We start from the raw sequence: 22,207 nt of genomic DNA, 5'->3' as shown, positions 1-22,207 counted from the left end.
TTAAGTTCTAGATCTCTTAAACTTTTGTTTTTACCAACCATTTGTTTCTCTAATATCAAACCATTCATAAATTACTGTTCATACCACATTTATAAATTAACGTTCATTGATGTAAGCCCTAGAAAAATGTCTATTAACCCAACATGTAACTGTTTTTATTATTTCCATAAGAAAATACTGCCTATGATCGCATATCAGTCCCACCTTTGCTGTAATTCCTATCCAGACAAATATGCGATTGTGGGCAGAATAGTTGAGAAAGCTCTACGACAAGAACCAATCTTTGCTAGAGCTCTCCGTCCGTGCTGTTTGCCAATGCAACAGAGTTCCGCGCTCTACGATTATGTTTTGTTTTGAAAAAGAATGTGCAAGAAGCAAGGAACAACCGGGCAACGCACTACTATCAATGGCGCAAATGGAACAGATCTAACAAACTACATAAAAAATATGCAGGGTAGGAGTGACCCGGTGCATACATCACGGCCATGGGCCACAGTTTGTTTTGCTTTGATGATGCTGTACCAAGTGGTACTGAAATTGATATTAGTTTCAATACCCTAGATATTGTTCTAAGCTTTAAATGCTTATAAAAATGTATTGCTTAACAAGGACTTTCAGGATGAAAACGCCGAAAATGCTGGAGATCACTAATTTAATCCAATAGTAACATAATTTTGCAAGCAATACAAAATTACTCGAGTGGTCCAAAATATGTTCAATAGGTGGTCCAAAATAAAAACAGGTGGTCCAAAATTAAATCTTACATATCTTCAGAATTTACGATAGTTTGGTTCTTTCGGTGGGATTTACAACTTTTTTACCTACAAATCCTACCTAGCATTCACCACTTTTTAGTTGCATAGGGAATTGATCAAGCATTATTACAAAATCTAACTTTTATTCGACAAAATTGTTCGGCCATCTCCTAAAGTGGTCCAAAATACCTCCCTTACCCTACCGCGTCATACGTATCCGTAAACACCGGATAAATCCCCAAATCCGAGTTGAAACCGGTTGGATACGAGTCGTACGTACCCGTAAAAATCGGGTTTATCCCCAAATCTGACTAAAAAAACGCATGTAAAGCGACTACAGTATATATCATGTGGTCACAGATCAAAAATATGAAGTAAGTATTTAATGCTTAGTAGGTTGTAGTACACTGTGGAAATATGGAATAATTCTTAAATGATGAAAAACAGAACAACAGTGGGAAACAAAAGGGAAAACAACTAATTATTTAATGCAATTGATAATAAAGTAGTAGAAAATCGACTTTAGAACGAATGACTTAATTTTCAATCAATGAAATGCATAACTAATAAATATAGACATATGTATAAAAAGTTTGGCAGAGCTTGCAATGGGACACTTCGCCCACATGTCAAAAACATACCAATGCACTCCAACCCTGAACCAAGTGAGAGGGTGCCTTGTGTGGTATTCGGATACATGGTCCAACACAAGACACAAGGCATGGAAAGTGTGGAAAGTTTCAAACTTATTTTATAACTCTCGGCTAACAGCACCCGAACGTTCTTCAATCGACCACTGAACACTGGAGCTCTCAACAATATAATTCTTACTTTGAGAAACATCAATTCCCCGAATGAATACACAAACTATATGGAAACTGTAGAACTCAACGGGCACAATCGTTCCTATTCCAACGTCAGATTTCTACTCCTACCTATGCATGACTCGCCGGGGTCCCGTTCTCATCCTAATAAAGAATAAACCGAACTGCATAGGATAGAAAGTGTGAGAAAAATCTGCTCTATAAATAGGAATGTGAGACTGGAACGTCGAGGCGATTGGGGAAAAAGATTGTTCCAACTCAATATATTTATATCTAAAATCATCTCCATATAATTCTACTCTACTGTTGCTATCAACCGCCGTGCTGTTTGCGGCGACTTTCGCCGTATTCTTCCGGAGGTCCCAGTGGTCCCAGGGTGAACTATGTTTTAGAGTGAAAATATCAAAAATGTATAACAACAGCTGCACGATAGTGAAAAGAGACTGACGAAAAAAAGCACCTCAACCGTATTGAGCTGTGGTGGCGAAGCACATAAATGATGGGTCCTATACACTGCAAAATAGGCTCTCACACGTACTCATGTATTCATAAAGCTCGGTGGAAAATCGAGGGTGGTAAAAAGCTGGAGCACGAGGCGCCCACATTCGATTGCTCTCGACCCGATGCGCGTCAGGACAGTAAAGCTGGGTCGATTTCCCTCGGGAAAAACCGTCATCCAAACGCGATTCTTGCAAACTGAAGCATAGCATGTGACTAAACCGTTATTTTTGTGTAGCAATCGTAAATAAAAAGAGGACTCTTCAGTTCGAAGGATCAAGTGTCGATATTTCGTCATAGATTTTTGATGATAAAAGACATAAACATGATAAACTATTTTTGTTGTTCTAAACTGTAGAAAATTCAAAAGTCACGAAGCACTATTTTGCTTGAAACAATATATTGTCAAGACTTACCACTAAACAAGTTCTCCACAAATGTTGAATCAGTGGCGTAGTCACAGTCGGGTGAGGGTTTATACATAGGGTTCGATGAAGTTTCGTTTCTAGACCAATATTTGAAAAGGGCGTAACATCCAAAAAATGTTTTACTGGTTCCTTGTCTACATACATAGCTATTAGAGTGGGTCGCAAAGGTCATTTTTTCAAATCAATGGTTTTTCGAAGCCATTCTGGGTCTTGAACAACTGTGCAGAATTTGGGACCGATTGGTTGCTTCCTCGTTTTCCGCATTGCGTTTGAAGTTTGTATGGAAATTAGTATGGGGGAACGTATATTTTTGCATTTTTACTACTAGAGGTTTCAGTTCATCGTAAACCAAGTGGCACATTGCGTTAAAGTATAACCCAAAGGATGCAAAAAATCGTTTATTCTGCCAGCACTGCCGTACTACGTAGACCAATAATTAAACTTCTCAGATTAAACTGAGTGTTATTTCAAAATAATTGATCTAATAGGGCTTTAGAGCTAATGGGAGCTATCCGGGATTATTTCACAAAGAAAAAAATCCCACAAGAATGAAGATGGGTTTTGCCCTTCAATAACCATAGGTTGTCCGGTAGTGCTGGCAGAAACATTTATTTCTTGCATATGGTTTGAACAATCAATTTACGAAACGTAATAACATTTTTTGTAGACCTTCCAGCTACGTACTTTCTTCGGCAAAGTCTCTCGGCATCTTCCAGACTATATGCTAACGTATTGAGTCACGCGATTGATGATAAATTGAAGCCGCTAAGAGCAAAAATGTAAAAAAGTACGATTTCCCATACTAATCTCCATGTACATTTGAAACGCGATGCGACATGCGAGGCTTCAACCAATCGAGCCCATATTTTGCACAGTTGGTTGGGGTCCCAAAACGATTCTGAAAAACCTTGATCTCACTTGATCGGACGAAGTTTGCGTTTTTCCATACAACTGCGCCCCACTCTAATAGCTATAGACAAAAAACTGGAAAGATTAGTTAGGCTGTTACCCCCCTTTTCAAACGTTGTTCTAGATTTCTGAAACTGCGGGGGTCATTGCAGTATTTTTATTTATTTAAATGCTTGCATATAACCTCGTTCCATTGACGAGAATGTTTTTTATTTGATTACAAATTGAATTATTTATTTTATGCAGATCAGATGCCCATTTTTACAATGTAAACTGCTTTTGAATAAAATGGAATAAATTCCGTCGAAAGAATCAATAGCAAACAATACTTGGCCTTGGGACATGAAAATAAAGGCAAAATAAAGCGTAATTGATCCTTCCATTAAAATTAACTTAACAGTTGTTAAAAAAAACATAACCTCATTGTTTTTATTGCTTTATTAGTGATTTTTCAGATAGACATAGAGTTCATCACTTTTTAAAATAATACATTAAAATAATAATGGAAGATATTGATTCGAAAAATGTATACCCTCAGTACTGAGGGTCGTGGGTTCGAGTCCCATCGAAGGGAAAGTGGTTACCTCCAATACATTTTTCAAATCAATATCTTCCACATAATGTACATATTCACATATCAGTTTTCAGAACATTGTAACCAAGGACATTAACCAAGTCGGGTGGTTGAATCCCCGGAATATAGGCAAATTGCCTGAAAATGAATTGCTGAAAAATTAATAAAAGATATTCATACAAACCGTCCAAAGCAGAACAAAGCAACACTGATCAGTGATCATGCCAAGGATCATGCAAATGTTTCGCGTCATATACAAAATACGTTCAATCGCACACATATCAACCGATCGCTTAAAACCAAACCACAAACTCGGATTTCGCGAATTATTTGCGTCCTAACTAAACACGTCCGATCGCACCCCATTCCTAGACCAACATTTGAAAAGGGCGTAAAAGTAAAAAATATTATTTCCGAATCCTTATCCCCATACATTGCTATATACATAGACAAAGAACTGAAAGATCGAATTTTGGCAGTTACGCCCTTTTCAAATGTAAGTCTAGATTTACTTACATTGGCAAAATGGCAAGCGTGTTACAAAAGCTTCAACTCGAACTAGTATCATTTTGCCAGAAAATGGATATATCGTCTAAATATATAAACTTTGTGAATTGTAAGGAGTGCAAACCGAATTGCATTAATTACAATTGATCGTGTTCTTTAGTGCGCCGGAATAGCTTAGTATTCAACAAATTCAACCGCAAAACTCGACCGGAAATCCCTTACAAAGCCGGGCAAGTTGTCCTAGTCCTAAGGATGCTTATAAGGGTGGTTCTTAAATTCATGTTCCTTCGAAAATTTGAGTTGACTTGTTTAAAAACTGACAAACTGTTTCAAGATTGTAAGGAAATAAGCCAAGAGCTTTCACCCAACGAAACTTGCATATTAATTAATCACTCCAATGATTGGTCGGGGTTCTGTCAAATCACACCAAGCGCCAATGAAAAATTTCCCGTTTTTTGCCTAAATTTTCGTGTAACAGATTCAACTAATCACAAATCGCATCGGACATTATTCAACGCCGTAACTGAGGATATTCTACTAGAAATGTACGCATGAATTGACATAAAATACTTTCCGTTTTCCTTTTGCGAGCAAAATATCCCAAGTCAGTAAAAAGGCCGCAATTAGTATTCGATTTTCATTTAAATATGGCATAGTTTCGTGGAGCTAATCGCGTAACTACTCAACAGGCAACTTAGCACAGGCAAATTCAGACTACTATGTTGAACTGTACGTTTCTCTGGTGTCCTTTGACAAATTGAATGATCACGACCAAAGATTCGCAACCCAGATTTAAATCGATTAATCAAGATGCTATTTTCGTTGAGTGAAAGCGCTTGAGTATTGCTTTTAACTACGTGGGTTCTTTCTTGCCAGCGCTTAACGGGGAAGTGCTATAATCAGCATAATCTAAAACTAGTTTTTATTTCGGTATATGCTGAGCCAGTTTTTATCCAAATCTACTCAAATTTTCAGAGGACACTAAAAACGTGAGACAGAATCAGAATGCGCGGTGGAGTAAAATCGATTTTTTAACCACCCTAGTGGCCATCTTTCCCATGTTCTCTTGACATAATAAAATTCGAACGAACATATATTATTCGAAGGTTATTTCGAACAAATACAAATAAAACCCGACTTAATTCACATCAGAGATATTGCCTTTCTCGTACGTGGCCAATACACCAACCAACCTTATACGGTTCGATGCAGCATATCTTCATAACCTTCGAACGGAACGGCCAATCTCCATCAATTTAAATAGCGACCAACTAGGCTTAGCCCCCTGCCGATTACAACTTGTATCGAGAAAGGTTAAGAATTTCAATATGAAAAGTTCGTTACATTTTTTTATCTGTTGGTGCACACACACACACACACGGACGGAGAGATATTTGCTCAATTAGTGGAGTTCAGTTGATTTGTATATAACGTTATAAGTATCTGAGCCTTCTATAGAAAGATCATTTTCGGAGTGAAGTGATAGCCTTCCGGTACAACTTTGTTGTATGAGAAAGGCAAAAAACATGAAATGTAGAATCGATTTAATCACGAAAAAGATATATTCAACTTCTGTAACCAGTCTAAGCGATGGTTGAAATACTGCTGCAAAGTATCTTGCTATGCTGCAACGCAGACAAGATGAGGACTTTCCCATGGGAGTATCCTAATCAGAGTTCCATTTCCCCCGAGGACGCACACTGGCGGAGCACAGGACAACATAGTCCTATCTACAATGGCTGGTTTTGTCCAGTCCAGTTTAATATAGCAGTTAGGTCTTTTTGAATTATGAAAGTTTTTTAGTTCATCTTAACATTTAAATAATTTTGGCAATAGTACAGCTAAATAGATTGATGCTTTGCGACAAATAAAGAGAATAAGGATCGGTATCCATTGAACAATCATGGTGAACCAAACAAAACACCAATGTGTTGTGTTCTCGCGGGATATCCTTTTCTTTTCGACAGTGCCACCAATCTTCGACGTACATATGTGTCAATAACGGTTGACTTCACTTCTTTCGTTTGGCTCCGTTGTCGGTGAAACTTTTCTGTTCGCTTCAAGTGAACTGAAAGTGTATGAACATATCTACATACTTCTACACCTCAGCCATACAACAGGTCGTCAGACATTTGATGGAATATTTTCGTTTGCGGGATGGGTTATTCGCTAGAGACTTCATAACTTGTGGCAGTTGGCTGGTGTGGCTTCAATGCTCTTCGGAATGAACAAAATAGCGTCTGACATTTGAATTATAAAATTGCACTTACTCGACAAAACTGGATGTTTATTATAGAATTACAATATATTCCAGGTGCTGAATGTATTGGAAACTTCGACGAACTACATAAATCAAATGTGATATGGTTTGTTTCATACAAAGAAAATAACCTCCTTCAGTAAGATTCAACATCTACTTACTCATCGATATTTGAAATTTCATCATTTCAAGCAGTTGAATAATGTCAACGATTGAATAAGGTGCCCAAAATTATATTTCAGATGGCATACCAAATAGCGGGAAACATATATTCAATGATGGGAATGGTAGATATTGCTTTGTGCCATTCGTTCCGCCAAGCAGTCAAAGAAAAACAAACCCCCGGCAGCAAGCCGACTATAATAACGATAGGGTGCTATCGAACCCTTCTTTTCCACAATAAATTAACTAATAATCAGGATTTTCGGCTTTCAGTCATCTGAAAATTTTGATAATTTTAAATCATTGGCAATCCGGAAGTTTGGATCTCCATCGGGGAAATTTTTCAACATTTTCATGAGACAAAAATCCTTATTATTAGCGACAAATCCAGTCGAAATCTTTGTAAATTAAGAACATATGTTTGATTTCTGGTAGAAAATATTAGTTTTACGATTTCTCACTTCATAACGAAATTTAGGGTTATTGAATCAGTAGCTAGCGCAGTTTCATGGTTTTGAGCTACAGGTATTTCAACTCGATTATGTGCTGTTAGCTCTACGCACGAGCCGAAGCCGATGCTATAACCTTTTAAATTAATTTCATGTCCGGTTTAATGAACACCATAATGTTTTGTAACGGTATTCTATATTCAGCAGGACTTCATATTAAATAATCTTAATTAAGAATTAAGGTTGCCTAATGAAAGATAATTTAAATTAAAAAAAAAGCAAAGAGTGGCAGACTGGGGCGAACCTTGGACGTCGGGATCGGTAGTTCTATATGTAGGGTAAAATGTATATAATGCGCCGATTGGGTAAACCGCGCCACTTCCTTTTATTGGATTGGAAAATCGTAAGCGGCTGAAGCCAAAAAACATTTATCAGCCATTGTCATAAGACGAGTTTGTACAATCCCATTGAATTCCACCACTTAATTGGTATCTTGACAGATACATATTTCGACCTCAACAGTAAGGCCGTCTTCAGTGTCTCGACTTAGTCGAGTCAAGTACGAGACACTGAAGACGGCCTTACTGTTGAGGTCGAAATACGTATCTGTCAAGATACAATTAAGTGGTGGAATTCAATGGGATTGTACAAACTCGTTTTATGACAAGTGAAGATATTTCACTAGTTCAAAATAATTTTCTTAGCATTTATCAGCCTTCAACAAAGTCAAAAGATATGTATTAAAAATTTAAAAAATAAAGTTGTATTTTGATTATTTCCGACGCAATTTTGGCGTTTACGTTCACAATGCTTTTTCTTTAGATACAAAAAATATTGTCTCCTGATTATCATCAGTCGGGCTTTAGGGCTAACACTAATCTTGTGCAGAAGATTTTAAAAAAAAATTGTGAAAAATATTGAAATATTTAGTTAGCGCCCTTCTTAGCCGTGCGGTAAGACGCGCGGCTACAGAGCAAAACCATGCTGAGGGTGGCTGGGTTCGATTCCCGGTGCCGGTCTAGGCAGTTTTCGGATTGGAAATTGTCTCGACTTCCCTGGGCATAAAAGTATCATCGTGTTAGCCTCATGATATACAAATGCGAAAATGGTAACTTGGTTTAGAAACATCGCAGTTAATAACTGTGGAAGTGCTTAATGAACACAAGCTGCGAGGCGGCTCTGTCCCAGTGTGGGGATGTAATGCCAATAAGAAGAAGAAGAAGTTAGCGCATAATTCCCAGCATCATGTATTTTTTTAAACGAATTCACAATTGTGGAATAAAATCGTTTTCTTGCAATATTGTTGGTTTTTCATGAAATTTTTAGGACCTGAAAAATTATCATTTTTGGGCGTTTTTTTGTGTGATTAAAAAAGCATTTTTGCCCTTACTTTTGATTACATAGTCCGACCTGGTAAATTTTCAATGCGAAACTATGGGACAGAATTCTGCATCAAATGCAAGTAAATCGATTGAGGGTAAGTGCCTGAAATATGAGTCACATTTTTTACGCATACACGCACATCAACACACACAGACATAACTTCAATTCGTTGAGCTGAGTCGATTGGTATATAACACTATGGGTCACCTGGCCTCCTATGTTTTTAGAGCGAACATATAGTCTTTACGTATACTTAGTATAGGGGAACTGTACCGGTTTGGCCATGTTCCTAATTTGGCCAATTTTGCGAATAATTCCAAAAATAAAGCAATTCGCAAGGGTTTTATTAGTTCCAACAAGAGATATATCCCTCTCGCTTCAACGCTGCTTTCAACTGATCGATTATTTTGAAAAAATATGTATTTTCCAGGGTTGGCCAAATTAGGCACTAAGTTGGCCAAAACCGGTGCACTTCCCCTACGAGAAAAGTAAAAAGGTTTTTATTCAATTGATTCACGAAACCGGCCTTGAGGCAAAAAAACGGTATTTGCCTCAAAATTTAGTAGATCAAGGGGAATATATAACGAAGCCACAAATCGGCCATCTTAGGAAACACGTGCTTTATTAGTGATTTTTCAAGAACACAATCTGAGTGAACCATTACGCCCAAAGTGGTAACACAATGGTAGAATCATTTGCTTACTTATGCTGAACAATGAACAATTTTATTTTCAACTTTATATCTTCATTTTTTTTATAAGTTCATCAAATGAAACAATCGACTTAAATTTCAGCACTGTACGATCATTATTACGTCAGATTTCGACATTTAGAAATGGGAGTACAAAAACAAGTGGTGAATTTTAAATTCATCATGTGTTATTCTACTCCTATATCCAAAGCCACAATTTGATCTAATAATGTTCATACAGTGCAGAAAATTTAGTTGTTTTGTTGAACAAGCAGAGATTCCTCAGGTTAAATTTAAGCGTAATAGGTCTTAAAAAAACTCTTTAAGGAAAATGCTTAGCCAAACCTTATTTTACACAAAGAATTAGTTTCTAAAAATCAAAAATCATAACAATAAAGATGAAAAAATCAAAACCCAATAAAAAGAAGGAGGAAATCCCTTAAATATAATGGATGTTAAAACTCACCGTCATTTTCCGGCTCATCGCAGTCGTCGTCCTCGTCGGTGTCATTTTCTGGCATATTATTTTCCTTTTCACTGTTATCGTTGGTTTGCAAGAGTTCAGATTCACGATTTTCCTCCATTCCTTCATCGCCGTCCTCGCCGTCTGGAATGATGGAAATAATTTCGCTATCAGTATGTAGCATATTCAGGTTCTACACATCAGTGCTCAGGTTTGAAACACATCAACGGACAGCAAACTCAGGTAGGGCGTTTAATAATCATAGTTGATCCTTTTGACAGCGGTTGTTTAAATGTATAAATGTCACCTATGCTTTGAAATGTTAAGTAATACAATCGTAATTACTGCTTACTAAATTTTCTTTACAACAATGATGGTTTGAAAACTTTGATGTAATTTTCAAATAATTTCTTAAGCAGCATTGAAAAATGTAATTACGTGTCATGTGACTAATTTGCAATTTTGTTTACTGCTTGATTTTTGAAGAATTTGTAACACTAGAATGATATTATAACTTGTATAACAGATCATTGTTATGAATATAAAGTTCAGGACCTGTGAGCGAAATAACAAAAATGTCACGAAATGTTAGGACGTTTATGTCATTTGCCACTAATTTGGATCTCACGCCGTCGATTTCAGATATAGAGCAATGACCTGTGTGACAAAATTATAAGATCCTTTAAGCGTTACATGTTCTTCAAAAATTTTGCAATTGTAATTTTGATTGGAAACGATAACCGGTTAGTTTACACGTATTATCGGTTTAAAAAAACTACTCAAACATTGGAAACAATAAAAAAATTACAAAACTACTTAAAACAATCAAACCCAAAAAAACTACATTAAAAATCAAACAAATCGTTTTACCCCAATGCCCCTTATTTGTTATGTAATTCGTCAAGTTCGGAGTTATAAATAATCGACAAAACATAACACATTTGACCTCAAATTTTGCCAAAAATCGTGTTATGTGAGCTCTGTCTACTGCACGATGTTGGGAATTGAGATCTTGCTGATTTTACCCCACGTTCTCATATTGCTCAAATTTCTTAATAATAACCTCACATTACTAGTCTGATCTAGAATTTTTCAGGGAATCGAGTGAAGTTAAGCGACTAAAGATGCTAAAATATTGCTCATTTTACCCCACTTTTTATTATTTTCTATTACTCAAAATGCCAAGGTCTTCCGGAAAGCATAGCAAATAAGGGACATAGGGTAAATGAGATATTCGTGCAGTGAACTTAACCATCTTTGCCGCTGCTTAGTGTTTACTTAGCACTTCCACAGTTATTAACCACGAGGCTTCTAAGCCAAGTTACCATTTTTACATTCGTATTTCGTGAGGCTAACATGATGATACTTTTATGCCCAGGGAAGTCGAGACAATTTCCAAACCGAAAATTGCTTAGACCGACACCGGGAATCGAACCCAGCCACCCTCAGCATGGTTTTGCTTTTAGCCTTGCATCTTTACCGTTAGGCTGATGCCATACTGGGTGAGAAGAGGGGCGATTAGAAGAGTTGAGGGAGAAGCGAAGTGTCCGCGTGCAAGCTACCTCAATGAGCGATGTATGGAAATCGCTTATACATGGCATAGTGGAAGCGATGAGAAGAGGCGAGAAGCTATGTTTGTTGATTTGAGTTTACCCTCGTACGCTCTTGTGTAAAATGGCTGTCGGTGAAAAGTTTTGCGGGAGAGGCAAGCAACATTGTTTATTTGATAATGTAAACATTTAAATATGTATGGTTTTAGCTAAATGTACGGAGCAAATCTGAAGTATTTCATAGTAGCGGTACTTATTAAAATTTGGAATATTCTGGCGCAGTCCAAAAATTTAGAAACACTTTGAAATAAAAAGCACATATTTTGCTTTTACTACAGATAAACGCATGTAACACTTGTAATTTTAATATCGTTCTCGTATTTAGGATTAGTTTAAATGAATGCATCTTGTCGTGACCGATCCAATCACCGCTCCTAATCGGAGCGATTACCGCTACCTCCGAACGACAATCAAAGTAGAGAGCAGTTCTACCCGCTCTCTGACTTGATTGTCATCGGGAACTGCTTCCTCCGGCGGCATTTCGACCAGCAGGGCGGTGCCACCCGCTTACCCGCTGCCTACTACTGCCACCGGGAACACGGACCTATTCAATAGGTCCACGCTGCTCGGACCTACTCCTGTAGGTCCTGGGGTCCAGGAATGGGCACTACGCTACGGTAGTCTCCGCCCAGGTGCAGGTTTCACCGTTGATGGGCCTAAACACATTAACCACCATTAATCCACACATCTGTAATGCGCCTTTGAACCGAAAGATATAATTTATATATTATTGTTGTGTTCAATTGCTTTGATATTTGATTTTACACTGAAATCGGTTTTTACGCGGGAGATAGTAGAATCTATAGATGAGCGAAAGCATGGCTGAGTCTATTTTTTTGCCCGTGCGCACGCGCAAATGACGTCACAGCTCTTAACGTTTCCATTGAAATCGTGACGTCATGCTCGTTTGGAGACACGTTTGACAGTTCGTTTGGAGACAGAGGATTTATCTTCGCTCATCTATATATTCCACTATCTATAGTACCGTGTATCTTGAAATGCGCGTAAAACTGCGTAAATCTCGATAACCGTGAAAAAAACAACATCAAAGAAAATCGGGTTTGCGCAATTTTTGCTTATGTCCGCATATTAAAACTTCGGGAATAATCCGATAGATGAAGAAATTGTTGTCCCAATTTTTTGCCGACTTTTGGGTGGAAATGGTTTCCCCTTTTTTTTTGCAGATTTTTGGGATTTGCGTTTGTTTACGCCGTTTTTCAAAAAGGTTGGGAGCCGAGACAAAACGATTGTTGTGGAAGTTGTTTTTATGAGGTACGAATATCCCGAGTACAAATCAATTCCAGTGTAAGAAATGCCGTAAGAGGAACATCCATAAATTACGTAACGCTTGAAGGGGGAGGGACGTTGTCGGCGAAGTGTGACGATCCATACAAAATTTTCAGATGTTTCATGCAAAAAGTGAAAAATGGGTCGAAAATCTCCCGTTACGTAATTAATGTATCTTCCATAGGAATAAACGTAAAATAAGAATGAAACATGGCCCAAAAAGTTTTACCATAGCTACGCCCTACGCCTGATTGTTTGTGGTGATCAGTGTTGTAAAATGTCATTTACATTCGTTTGTATAATTATCCCAGATCTTTTTTCAGAAGTTAGCTATTGATTCTTGATGTTAACGAACTTATAGCGCTTAAGGCTCTATAAACCGTAATCAATTTGATGATGAAGATGATTTTGTTCTCATTCGCACTAATACTAATGCAATTTTAGCCAAAATTCAATATTTCACTGCTATTCATCAACTTACCTCTGTCAACGTATATTCATGGTATTTTCATATGAATTTTTCACTCACCTAGCTAATTAATTATCAATTAATTAACTGAAAAGCGCTTAAAACTGCTTTTTAACTAGACAAATTTTCGTATGCTAATTATACACACACCAACTCCGAACGATCGAGACACACACATACATATGCACTCAGTTTTTCACTTGTTCTTTTCAAGCCGTTTTCTTGATTTTATCACAACTAAACATAATTCACTACCTAACTTTCACTTTTGTCTTTGATGTTGAACACCAATTTCTTCACTTCATGTTGAAAAACCAACGAAAACTGCTTTAAAAAATTTGAAGTGAGAGACAAATTTGACGGCCGTATTGTGAATGTTGTAAAATTCAGAACACCCAAATTCACTACCGCATTAGGTGAAATAGTGCGCTCAAAATCTCGGCAAAGCAACTTAGAAATATCAAAACAATACATCGAATATGCTAGTCGACACGCAAACAACTGTATGCATATATACAAGAAAAGAATCATCATTTCATCGTTGCCAGATTTATTTGATCAAATAATTACTGCGGTTTGTCGAATTAATCAAATTAACCAGAAAAAAAGAAAAGATTATGCGAGCTTCTGTTGGTAGGGTGGAGAATGGTTGACATTTAATTTTACTGTACTATTCATCCTACCATGCAGTAAAAAAAACAAAACTACGGCAGCCGCAGCAGCAGCCACGACCAAGCAGACGACAGCACATACTTTTACTATTTTCTCCCCCCACAATCAATGTTTTCGTAGAATAATTTCTCAACGTATAGCCGGTTTTGGTGGCAAATATACATTTCGTTATTCCTTACTCATTTTACAGATTAGAACTAATAAATCAGTATCTGTGGCTAGCACTCTTTCAAGGCTGTGTGCCACAGCCTAATTCAACTCGATTCTGTTCTATTTGCACTGCGCATAAGAAAGTGTGGATGGATGGCACGAGACTCACGCAGCAGCAAACAAACAGTCTGCGGATGAAGAATAAAACTTAATTTCGTCTTACATTTATTTGGGAAACTGTCTCAGTGTGCTCGACTGCTCAGTTCACGAAATTTTACCGGATAAAATGTAAATATTCGGAGAATCAAAGTGTTTTACTGTACTTTCCCCAACACTGTATGTTGAAAGCCCAGTGGTGTACGAAGAAATTTAAAATAAGTTTCCATATAATAAATATTTCATAAATGCTCAAAAATAAACATTTTGTTGCATCTGGCAACATTATGTAGCAGCTGACAAGCTTTTACCACCCCATTTCCACCCACCTCAAATTTTCGTCACTTTTTCGTACAAGTTGCCTCACCAATACTAACAAGCAATAACGTCATTAATTTTCAAAAGAGAGTTACGGAGTCTTGAGCCTTAAATTTGCCTACAACTTTGTCGACCAAGACATTGCTGTAAATATGTAATCTGGGGCGTGGGAGGCAAAATGTCATTCAAATGACATTATGTCAAATGACACGTGACATTTTGGAGAGTTTTCACTCTCCAGCCTCAGATGTTATATTTAGAGCAATGTACCCTTGAACAAAAATATAGCCCTACTCATGCATTATGAGTACATCTAAAGTAATGATGTGAATTATACTTCTGAAGAAAGTTATGAACAAATTAGTCAAATGACATGCAGAAGACATTTTACAAGCCTGGTGGTGATAAAATATCGCTCACATCATAAAATCGGTTTTCAATTGCGACATTCTATAAATCTCGCTTAACTTCGTAACTTAACTTAAAATATTCTCTATCTGACGAAATTCATGTTTTTACACTTGTATTTGTTGTGAGATCAACAACCTGAAAATCGCTTTCAGTATGTCATGGCTCGCTTTGATCGCCGCTTCACTTTGCTTTGCTTATCTCCAACCGCTTCTCTTCGCTCCCAGTATGTCCATCAGCCTTAGGCTAAGGAAGGCCGCACCACCTACCATCTACAATAGTGAGATGTTATTATTAGCTCTATTTGCATCACGCCACCAGCAGCGCTGAATCCGCGGTCCTTTACAACATCCTCGAGTATGCATATGCTCCCGATAAAAGTGAGGGATTTACAGGTCTAAGTTTTCAATCGCTAGTTCATTTTCGCCGCTGTGGGCTTGGCTGGTACTCGTACTATGATCAGTCAACCCCAACATGGGACAACATACATTATTGTGAGCCGCAGCTTCTTGATAACGGACGCACGATTTGAGATGCTCGCACCTCCAGAGCAGAGCAAACTCCCCATCACTGTCAGCATGCGACCATCGGGATTAGTTACCGAACCTCCCCTAAGGTTTTTAGTGCCCCGACTGGTATGACGACGAGGTATATGCATTGGCGTAACTACAGGGGGGCTAGGGGGGGCTACAGCCCCACCTAGGATCTGGCTAGCCCCCCCTAGAAAATTTGTTACTTTGTATAAGTATTACGCATATCTAGTCCACTGATTATATACCTACGGGGGTAAATGCAGAGAAAGGATTGTTTTCATTATCCAATTACTAGTTTATTTGTGGACGCAGTAGCGCCCTTGGCAAGTGTTTTTTTTTTCAATCAAAATATGCAACGTCTGTTGTCTGTGATTGTTTTCATCAAATGCTGTGTCTGGTTATCTAAGGTTCTCACTCGTTTTGTCTGATAGTAAAAAAGAATTGAAGTGTCAAATATTTTATTTTTTGTGGGAATTTCCCCGCTTGCTGCGTCTGGTTGGCTAGTCACCGGACAGACAAACAGGGCTATTATATTTATGATGATGATGACTCTCTTCGAAACACTACAGCAATCTATTCGCACAAGTTTTTGAACTTCGAGCAATTGTTATAAGGCTTGCTCACGACAAAATTTGGACCCCTCAAAACACGTTATAACTTATGAAATACCAAAGGAAATACCGCACCAACAAGTAAATTAAAAAATATATTATTTATGAGTATTACAAGTACTTAATGGATAATGGACAATTCCTTGATATTTTCAAGTTTTTCCAGGGTTTTGTGAGTAATTGTCATCTGAATCGTGCGTATGATCTTAAGGTCACTCCTGACAGAATCCAAGTTTCAAAGTGCTCGCGTTTTCGGGGGCACACCACTCGATACGGAAGCAACGCACAACTGTCATTTTTATTTTTTCACGCATGCTGCATCACGCACGAATCAACAAAAATGACAGTTGTCCGCCGCCTTCGTATCGAGTGGTGTGCCCCCGAAAACGCGAGCACTTTGAAACTTGGATTCTGTCAGGAGTGACCTTTTAACCTTCCTAACTAATACCAATCCTAAAAGCTGCAGCGCATTTTAATTATCACTGTAGGCTTCTTGAGAAAGGTTCGGTAAAACTCTTAGATTTCAAGTAGAGGTAACTAAAAGTTGAATAAGAAAGAACTTTGTATTCTTTCGGATGGATTTTAGAAACTCCGCATACTATTTAATTCTCTAAACTCCTATTGTCACTGCAGCCAGTGAAAATGTCTCAGTAGGCGTGAAACAGACCTACTGAGAGAAAAGATGTGTTAAATGTTCCTATGTGTTAACTTGTTAATTTGTTTTTTTTTAATAAATTGAAAATTAACGACCAATAAGTTGTAGGGTAAGACATCCAGAAATCGCCCTCCCCAGTTTTCGCCCACCTATTTTAGGCGATTTGGGGGAGGCGATTTCTGGGTGTCTTACCCTATTGGGATGTATAACTGATTTTTTTTAAAAATCATCCTAGAAGTTATTCTAATAGAAAAGAAACGTTAGTTTGTTGTGGTCAGATCGCCGTTTTAAAGCTCGTAGGAATTGTCAGACCACTGAATTAAAAGCTGGCGAAAAGAGTTTAAGTAACTAATTTGTTGTATATTTAATTTATAATGTATTCTAGCTTCGAAGCAAATCAAAAAATCAATTAAAAATCAGGATCGTGCTTCACATTCTATTTACGGTGAGGCCAACGCCTATGGTTTTCTGATCCTATCAAGGATTTTAGGAATCCTACGAGATTTCTAGATTCTTGTAACAGGGCTGAGCGTCGATGAACATCATTTGAAATATTTAAGTCGTCCATTACATTGATATCTGGTAGACCAACAATATACATCAATTGAATCGAGCGAAAATGGTAAGCTTTCTGTGTTATGAGTGTTAAAATAGAAAAGCCAAAAAAAAGTTAGCCCCCCTAGAATTTGTCATTAGTTACGCCAATGGGTATATGTACATGAATTGCTGGGAAAGAGGCTAGAGACTACTAAATGATGTCTTTTTTATTCCTTCAGGTACACGAAATATTAAACACGTTCATGTGTTTCCATTCAATGCTTACAACAGCTAAAACATTCTAAAAGTTCAACAAACGATCTTTTATTATTATTGTGTGTCTCTGGAAATTTTGTAGCAATAAACAAATACCGTAGGCAACGGTCAGATTCTCATTTCAAAAAACGTATGCATAAAAACAAAAGGCCAGTAAAATAGGAAACGGCCATCTCTGCTACTGGCATCGTCACCAACTCACATCGTTGGATCAAGTCATAATAAAAATGTAATAAATGAATCGAAAGCGCGGGAAAACAAATCAAACGACCACAAGGGACCCTTTTAAAATTGTAAAAATTAATGGATATATGAAATCTCGTACGGTTCCACCGCGGAAAACACTCCAAACGCTATGTTCGGCTAATGTACAGTGAAACTGACCAGCACACTGGACGACAGTTTTGGTGCATGGAAAAAGGACTATGCGACAGAGACGATAACTTGGGTCAACGCGCTGTGGACATTGAACATACGGGTGAATCGGTAAAAATGCCGTTCATTGGGAGTAAACATTAAATGAATATCTGAAATATAGGTCATCTTACACCAGCAGCGTGTCTGCAAGCACCGTTGGCCTCGCCATACACCATCACTTCCTAACTCATGTACACAACACCAACGATGGTAAAACTTAATGGCATTTTGCAGGGTGTCAATCAATCCTAGTTAGCTTCAGGTGAGCGTTTTTCGCTTTTTACCCCGGAAAGTGTAAAAGTTGGCTCTCTGAGCTGATTACGCCACCCATCGTCTAGAAACAGTGCTGAAATTATTTCACATCAGAACATTACTGCTGGGAAAGCCAACGTACCATAAGTAACAATACGTGGCGTTTCTATCATCAGCTTAAAACCACTAGGCGGAAGTGTTCTTATGATATTGAGTTTATTAAAATAAAATAAAGGGCGTAGTTAGGAGAAGGGCAGGGGGCGTCCCGTACTAAAAGTCTCACGTCAAATAAATTCAAAGTCGAGAAGTAAAATGCATCTATCTTCTTTTTCTTTTCTTTTTCTATAAATAGTGAACACTAATTACTTCTGAACCGCTTAACCGATTTCAACTAAATTTGGTACATGTAAGTATTCATTATCCTAACGTTTATTGCGGGGATGAGCAGATCATTAGAAAAGGGAGAGGATATGGAAGAGGGGTTTTGTTTGAAAAACGTACAATTAAAAGCCCCAGATCCGATTTCATTCTTATTTGGTAGGGGAAGGTGGTCGGTTGTCGGCACTTTTGACAGAAAACATATGTGGTCATTCTGACATTTGCCATACGTGCGCTATGTAAGCACGATCTTGTTGTGTCCATTTCCGAAGCATATAGAAGCCTTTGTTCGTTTTACATAGAAAACACTTTTTTGTCAAGTGAAAAGCCACTCCAGAGTTTTTTTGGACATTTGATTAGAGTTATAAACCAAAGTAAAACGATGGAAATAGTGAGCACATTACGTATTTACAAAGCAAATTTACTCTATTTTGTGATTGATAATAGAATACCACAGTAGCGTAGCGATCGCAGTTAAACTGTTTTTTTTTCACTTATCAAAAGGGCTACTTATTTCGGTTGTCGGCACCGCGGTGGTTATCAAGAGAAATCATCAGTTTATTGCATAATTTCAGGATATAAGCCAAGTTGTTAACAAAACTAACAATTTTTAATATCTTGATAAAAAGTGTATAATGTACTTAAATGTAATAAATTTCATTGCTATTGACACAATAAATCATGATCTTTCCAGCCATAGCGCTCCCACTTCATAGTTTTAAACTCAACAAAATTGGTAATAAGATTTTTCCAAGAGATAAAATAAAACAAATATCTCCACCACTTATCAGCTTATGCCTATTGGCTTCCATTGGTATGCAAATATCACCACATTGTGCAATTGGACGAAAGTTATGGACCAAAACAAAAGGGTGCCGACAACCGACCACCTTTCCCTACACATTCACTATTTTAGGGAAACGATTATAAAGTAGGTGGGAGGAGGTGGTAATTCTGAAAAGGTGGACGGTATGAGGGGAAGGGCATTTTTTTAAATATGTAATGAGCATTGCTAAACTCAAGACCGAACTCAACCAAACTTGGTACACATATAAGGTACACTGAGGGAAGTGGAAAAGGACAAAATCGATAGTGCATATTTGAATTAGTGTAAAACCAGTTTAAAATGTTATCTAAATGCGTTTAATCAAAATGGGCTATCAAAAACAGTCAATTTTGCACCAACTATGCGGTAATGTATACCATTTTGGTCGCTTGAAATTTATGGAAATAGATTTTAAAATTAGGAGTTGTTTTTCCACTTACCCTAGTGGGATGGGGTAAGTGGAAAACCCATGTTACCTTGACCTTCAATAGTGATGAGTATTTACATATAACTAAAATCAATACGATAATTGCTCTGAGTATCTTTTGTGGAATAATTTCGTTACCTTAACGGAATAGATCCTCAAGGAATTCTCGTAATAGCTTGGGGAGGGCTGGTTTTGCCTTCTCGAACACTAAGTGTAAGTAAAATCTATATGTTCGCCCCAAAGATGAACTTTTTAAAGGAAAATGGGACTTACAGGGTTATAAACTAATCAACTTAGTTTAACGAATTGAGATAATGTCTGTATGAGCGTATTTGTATGTATGTGTGTGCGCAAAGCGCGTACAAAATTATCAGCTATTCTTAAGCACTTGTCCATAACCAATTTGTTCGCAAAAAAATTGCATTCAACGGCGAAATTTGTTATGAATAAAAATTAATGTGAATTATAGAATATATTTACCTATCATCGTTATTTTTAACTTTCTTATACATTTTTTTCATATATAAAAGATGTGAAAGGCATCAATACCGATAGGTGGATTAATCAGGTATTTTCTACTACTATCACCACTGGAATTACTATGATAACAAAGAAGGAACATATTAAGATTCACAGCTATCGAAATAAACCCTGGAGGGAAGAAAAAAAATCGTAATTAGAACATTATCCACTTCCCCCGCAGTGTTTGATACCTGGGGTAAGTGTAAAATCTTTGAATTATTTACTTTCTTGGTACAAATCACTACCAATTGAATGGGATTAGTTTAATTGTATTATAATGGTCACCTGTGATATAAATTCACTTCAAAAAGGGACAATTTGTGCAAATAAGAATTGATTTTATGAATGCAAAAATCAACTTTTCGCGAAACCTAAAATAACAGTTCATGCGTTAACTGTGTTAGTGTATGTATTATATAAATTTCAACATAATATTAGTGTGAGCATCAAAGTATATTCTTGCATAATGTTATGATGTGGTAAACACTGTAAAGTATGTACAATTTTTCGAGTCGATTTTTACACTTACCCCTTTTTTCCACTTCCCCCAGTGTACCTTACTCTAGTTAAAGGAGACAATCATAGGAGGATCATTGTGGGGGAAGGGATATTGTTTTAGACGGCTTTTCAGCATTTGGTCTTTATTTTGTTTAGCAGTATATTCGAACTGGAACTTGACCTGCTTTTCAACTTGTTCGCCGTTGCATCTTAGGTATCTTGTGTGTATTAACGTGAATAAAAAGGGACCGGAGGAGCCCAAGCCAGACCAACTTGTGGTCCCTCCAGAAAATCTGAAAAAGGAAGTCCAAAAAACCTATTTTCGGTTTACCATATAAATGAACCGTTTGTTTGATAAAAAAAACCAGATTAATCCACCGAGCGGTGATGGTGCCTTTCTCGTGCGAGTAAAAATAAATTTTGGCCATAACTTCCAAGCCCATAGTCCGATCTGGCCAATTTAAAATAGGAAACAATGGGGCAGGATTCTGCGTCGAATGCAACTTGTTGCGAACAAATCGTTTAAGAATAAGTGCCTTAAAAATGAGTGAGAATTTTTCATGTAAATAAAAGTATTTTGGCCATTGAGCCAGCCTAGGGCTGCAAACCTCTATAATAAAGATATAATATATATATATATATATATATATATATCTTATATATAAAAATGAAATGGTCTGTGTTCGTATCCGCATAACTCGAAAACGGCTGGATGGATTTTTTTCATTTCTTCAGCAGAAACATTCGTTATAGTTTCCGACGGGTTTATATGATATTTCCTAAAGCGAAAATTACGAGGAAATTTGAGCAAACCGTGAAAAACTAAAATTGTGATTCCTATGCGAACTTTGCATGGGCAGTTCAGAACGTACATTCTCGCCTACTATGCAGGACAACGTCTGCCGGGTCAACTAGTATATATATATATATATATATATATATATATATATATATATATATATATATATAGGGTTACTGCTCCTGGACTTCATCCCATAGCTCCTGTATTGGTCTCACGAAAAACAAACAATGAAAAGGTATTTTGTTGGTTTATTATTTTTGTGATTTTGTGAAAAGAAGCGACGAAATTGGTGCGGAATTTCTTTGTTTCGCGATGAGATGAATATATGTACAGTGAGATGTAAAACGGAACAGTTCCCCTATATATATATGTATATATATATATATATATTGGCCATACCTTCCAATCTGGACAATTTTCTGCGTCGAATGCAATTTACACACACATCACCTCAATTCCTTGAACTGAGTCAATCGGTATATAACACGGCTTTCTATAAA

General features: G+C 37.2%; 1 protein-coding gene across 2 annotated transcripts in view; it reads right to left on the bottom strand.

The window, feature by feature from the left end:
* LOC134227547 (zinc finger protein 423 homolog) overlaps positions 1-22,207 on the bottom strand; it is a 270,345-nt gene that overhangs the window by 168,664 nt on the left and 79,474 nt on the right. For both annotated transcript variants that reach the window (XM_062709120.1, XM_062709118.1), the window contains one exon: positions 9,907-10,047. In XM_062709120.1, coding sequence (XP_062565104.1) covers positions 9,907-10,024 — 118 coding nt within the window. In that variant the 5' untranslated portion in view covers positions 10,025-10,047. The remainder of the gene's footprint in view (positions 1-9,906; positions 10,048-22,207) is intronic.

This window comes from Armigeres subalbatus, chromosome 3 (genome assembly GCF_024139115.2).
Source record: "Armigeres subalbatus isolate Guangzhou_Male chromosome 3, GZ_Asu_2, whole genome shotgun sequence".
NCBI lineage: Eukaryota > Metazoa > Arthropoda > Insecta > Diptera > Culicidae > Armigeres > Armigeres subalbatus.
This window is presented reverse-complemented; position numbering and strand designations above follow the sequence as displayed.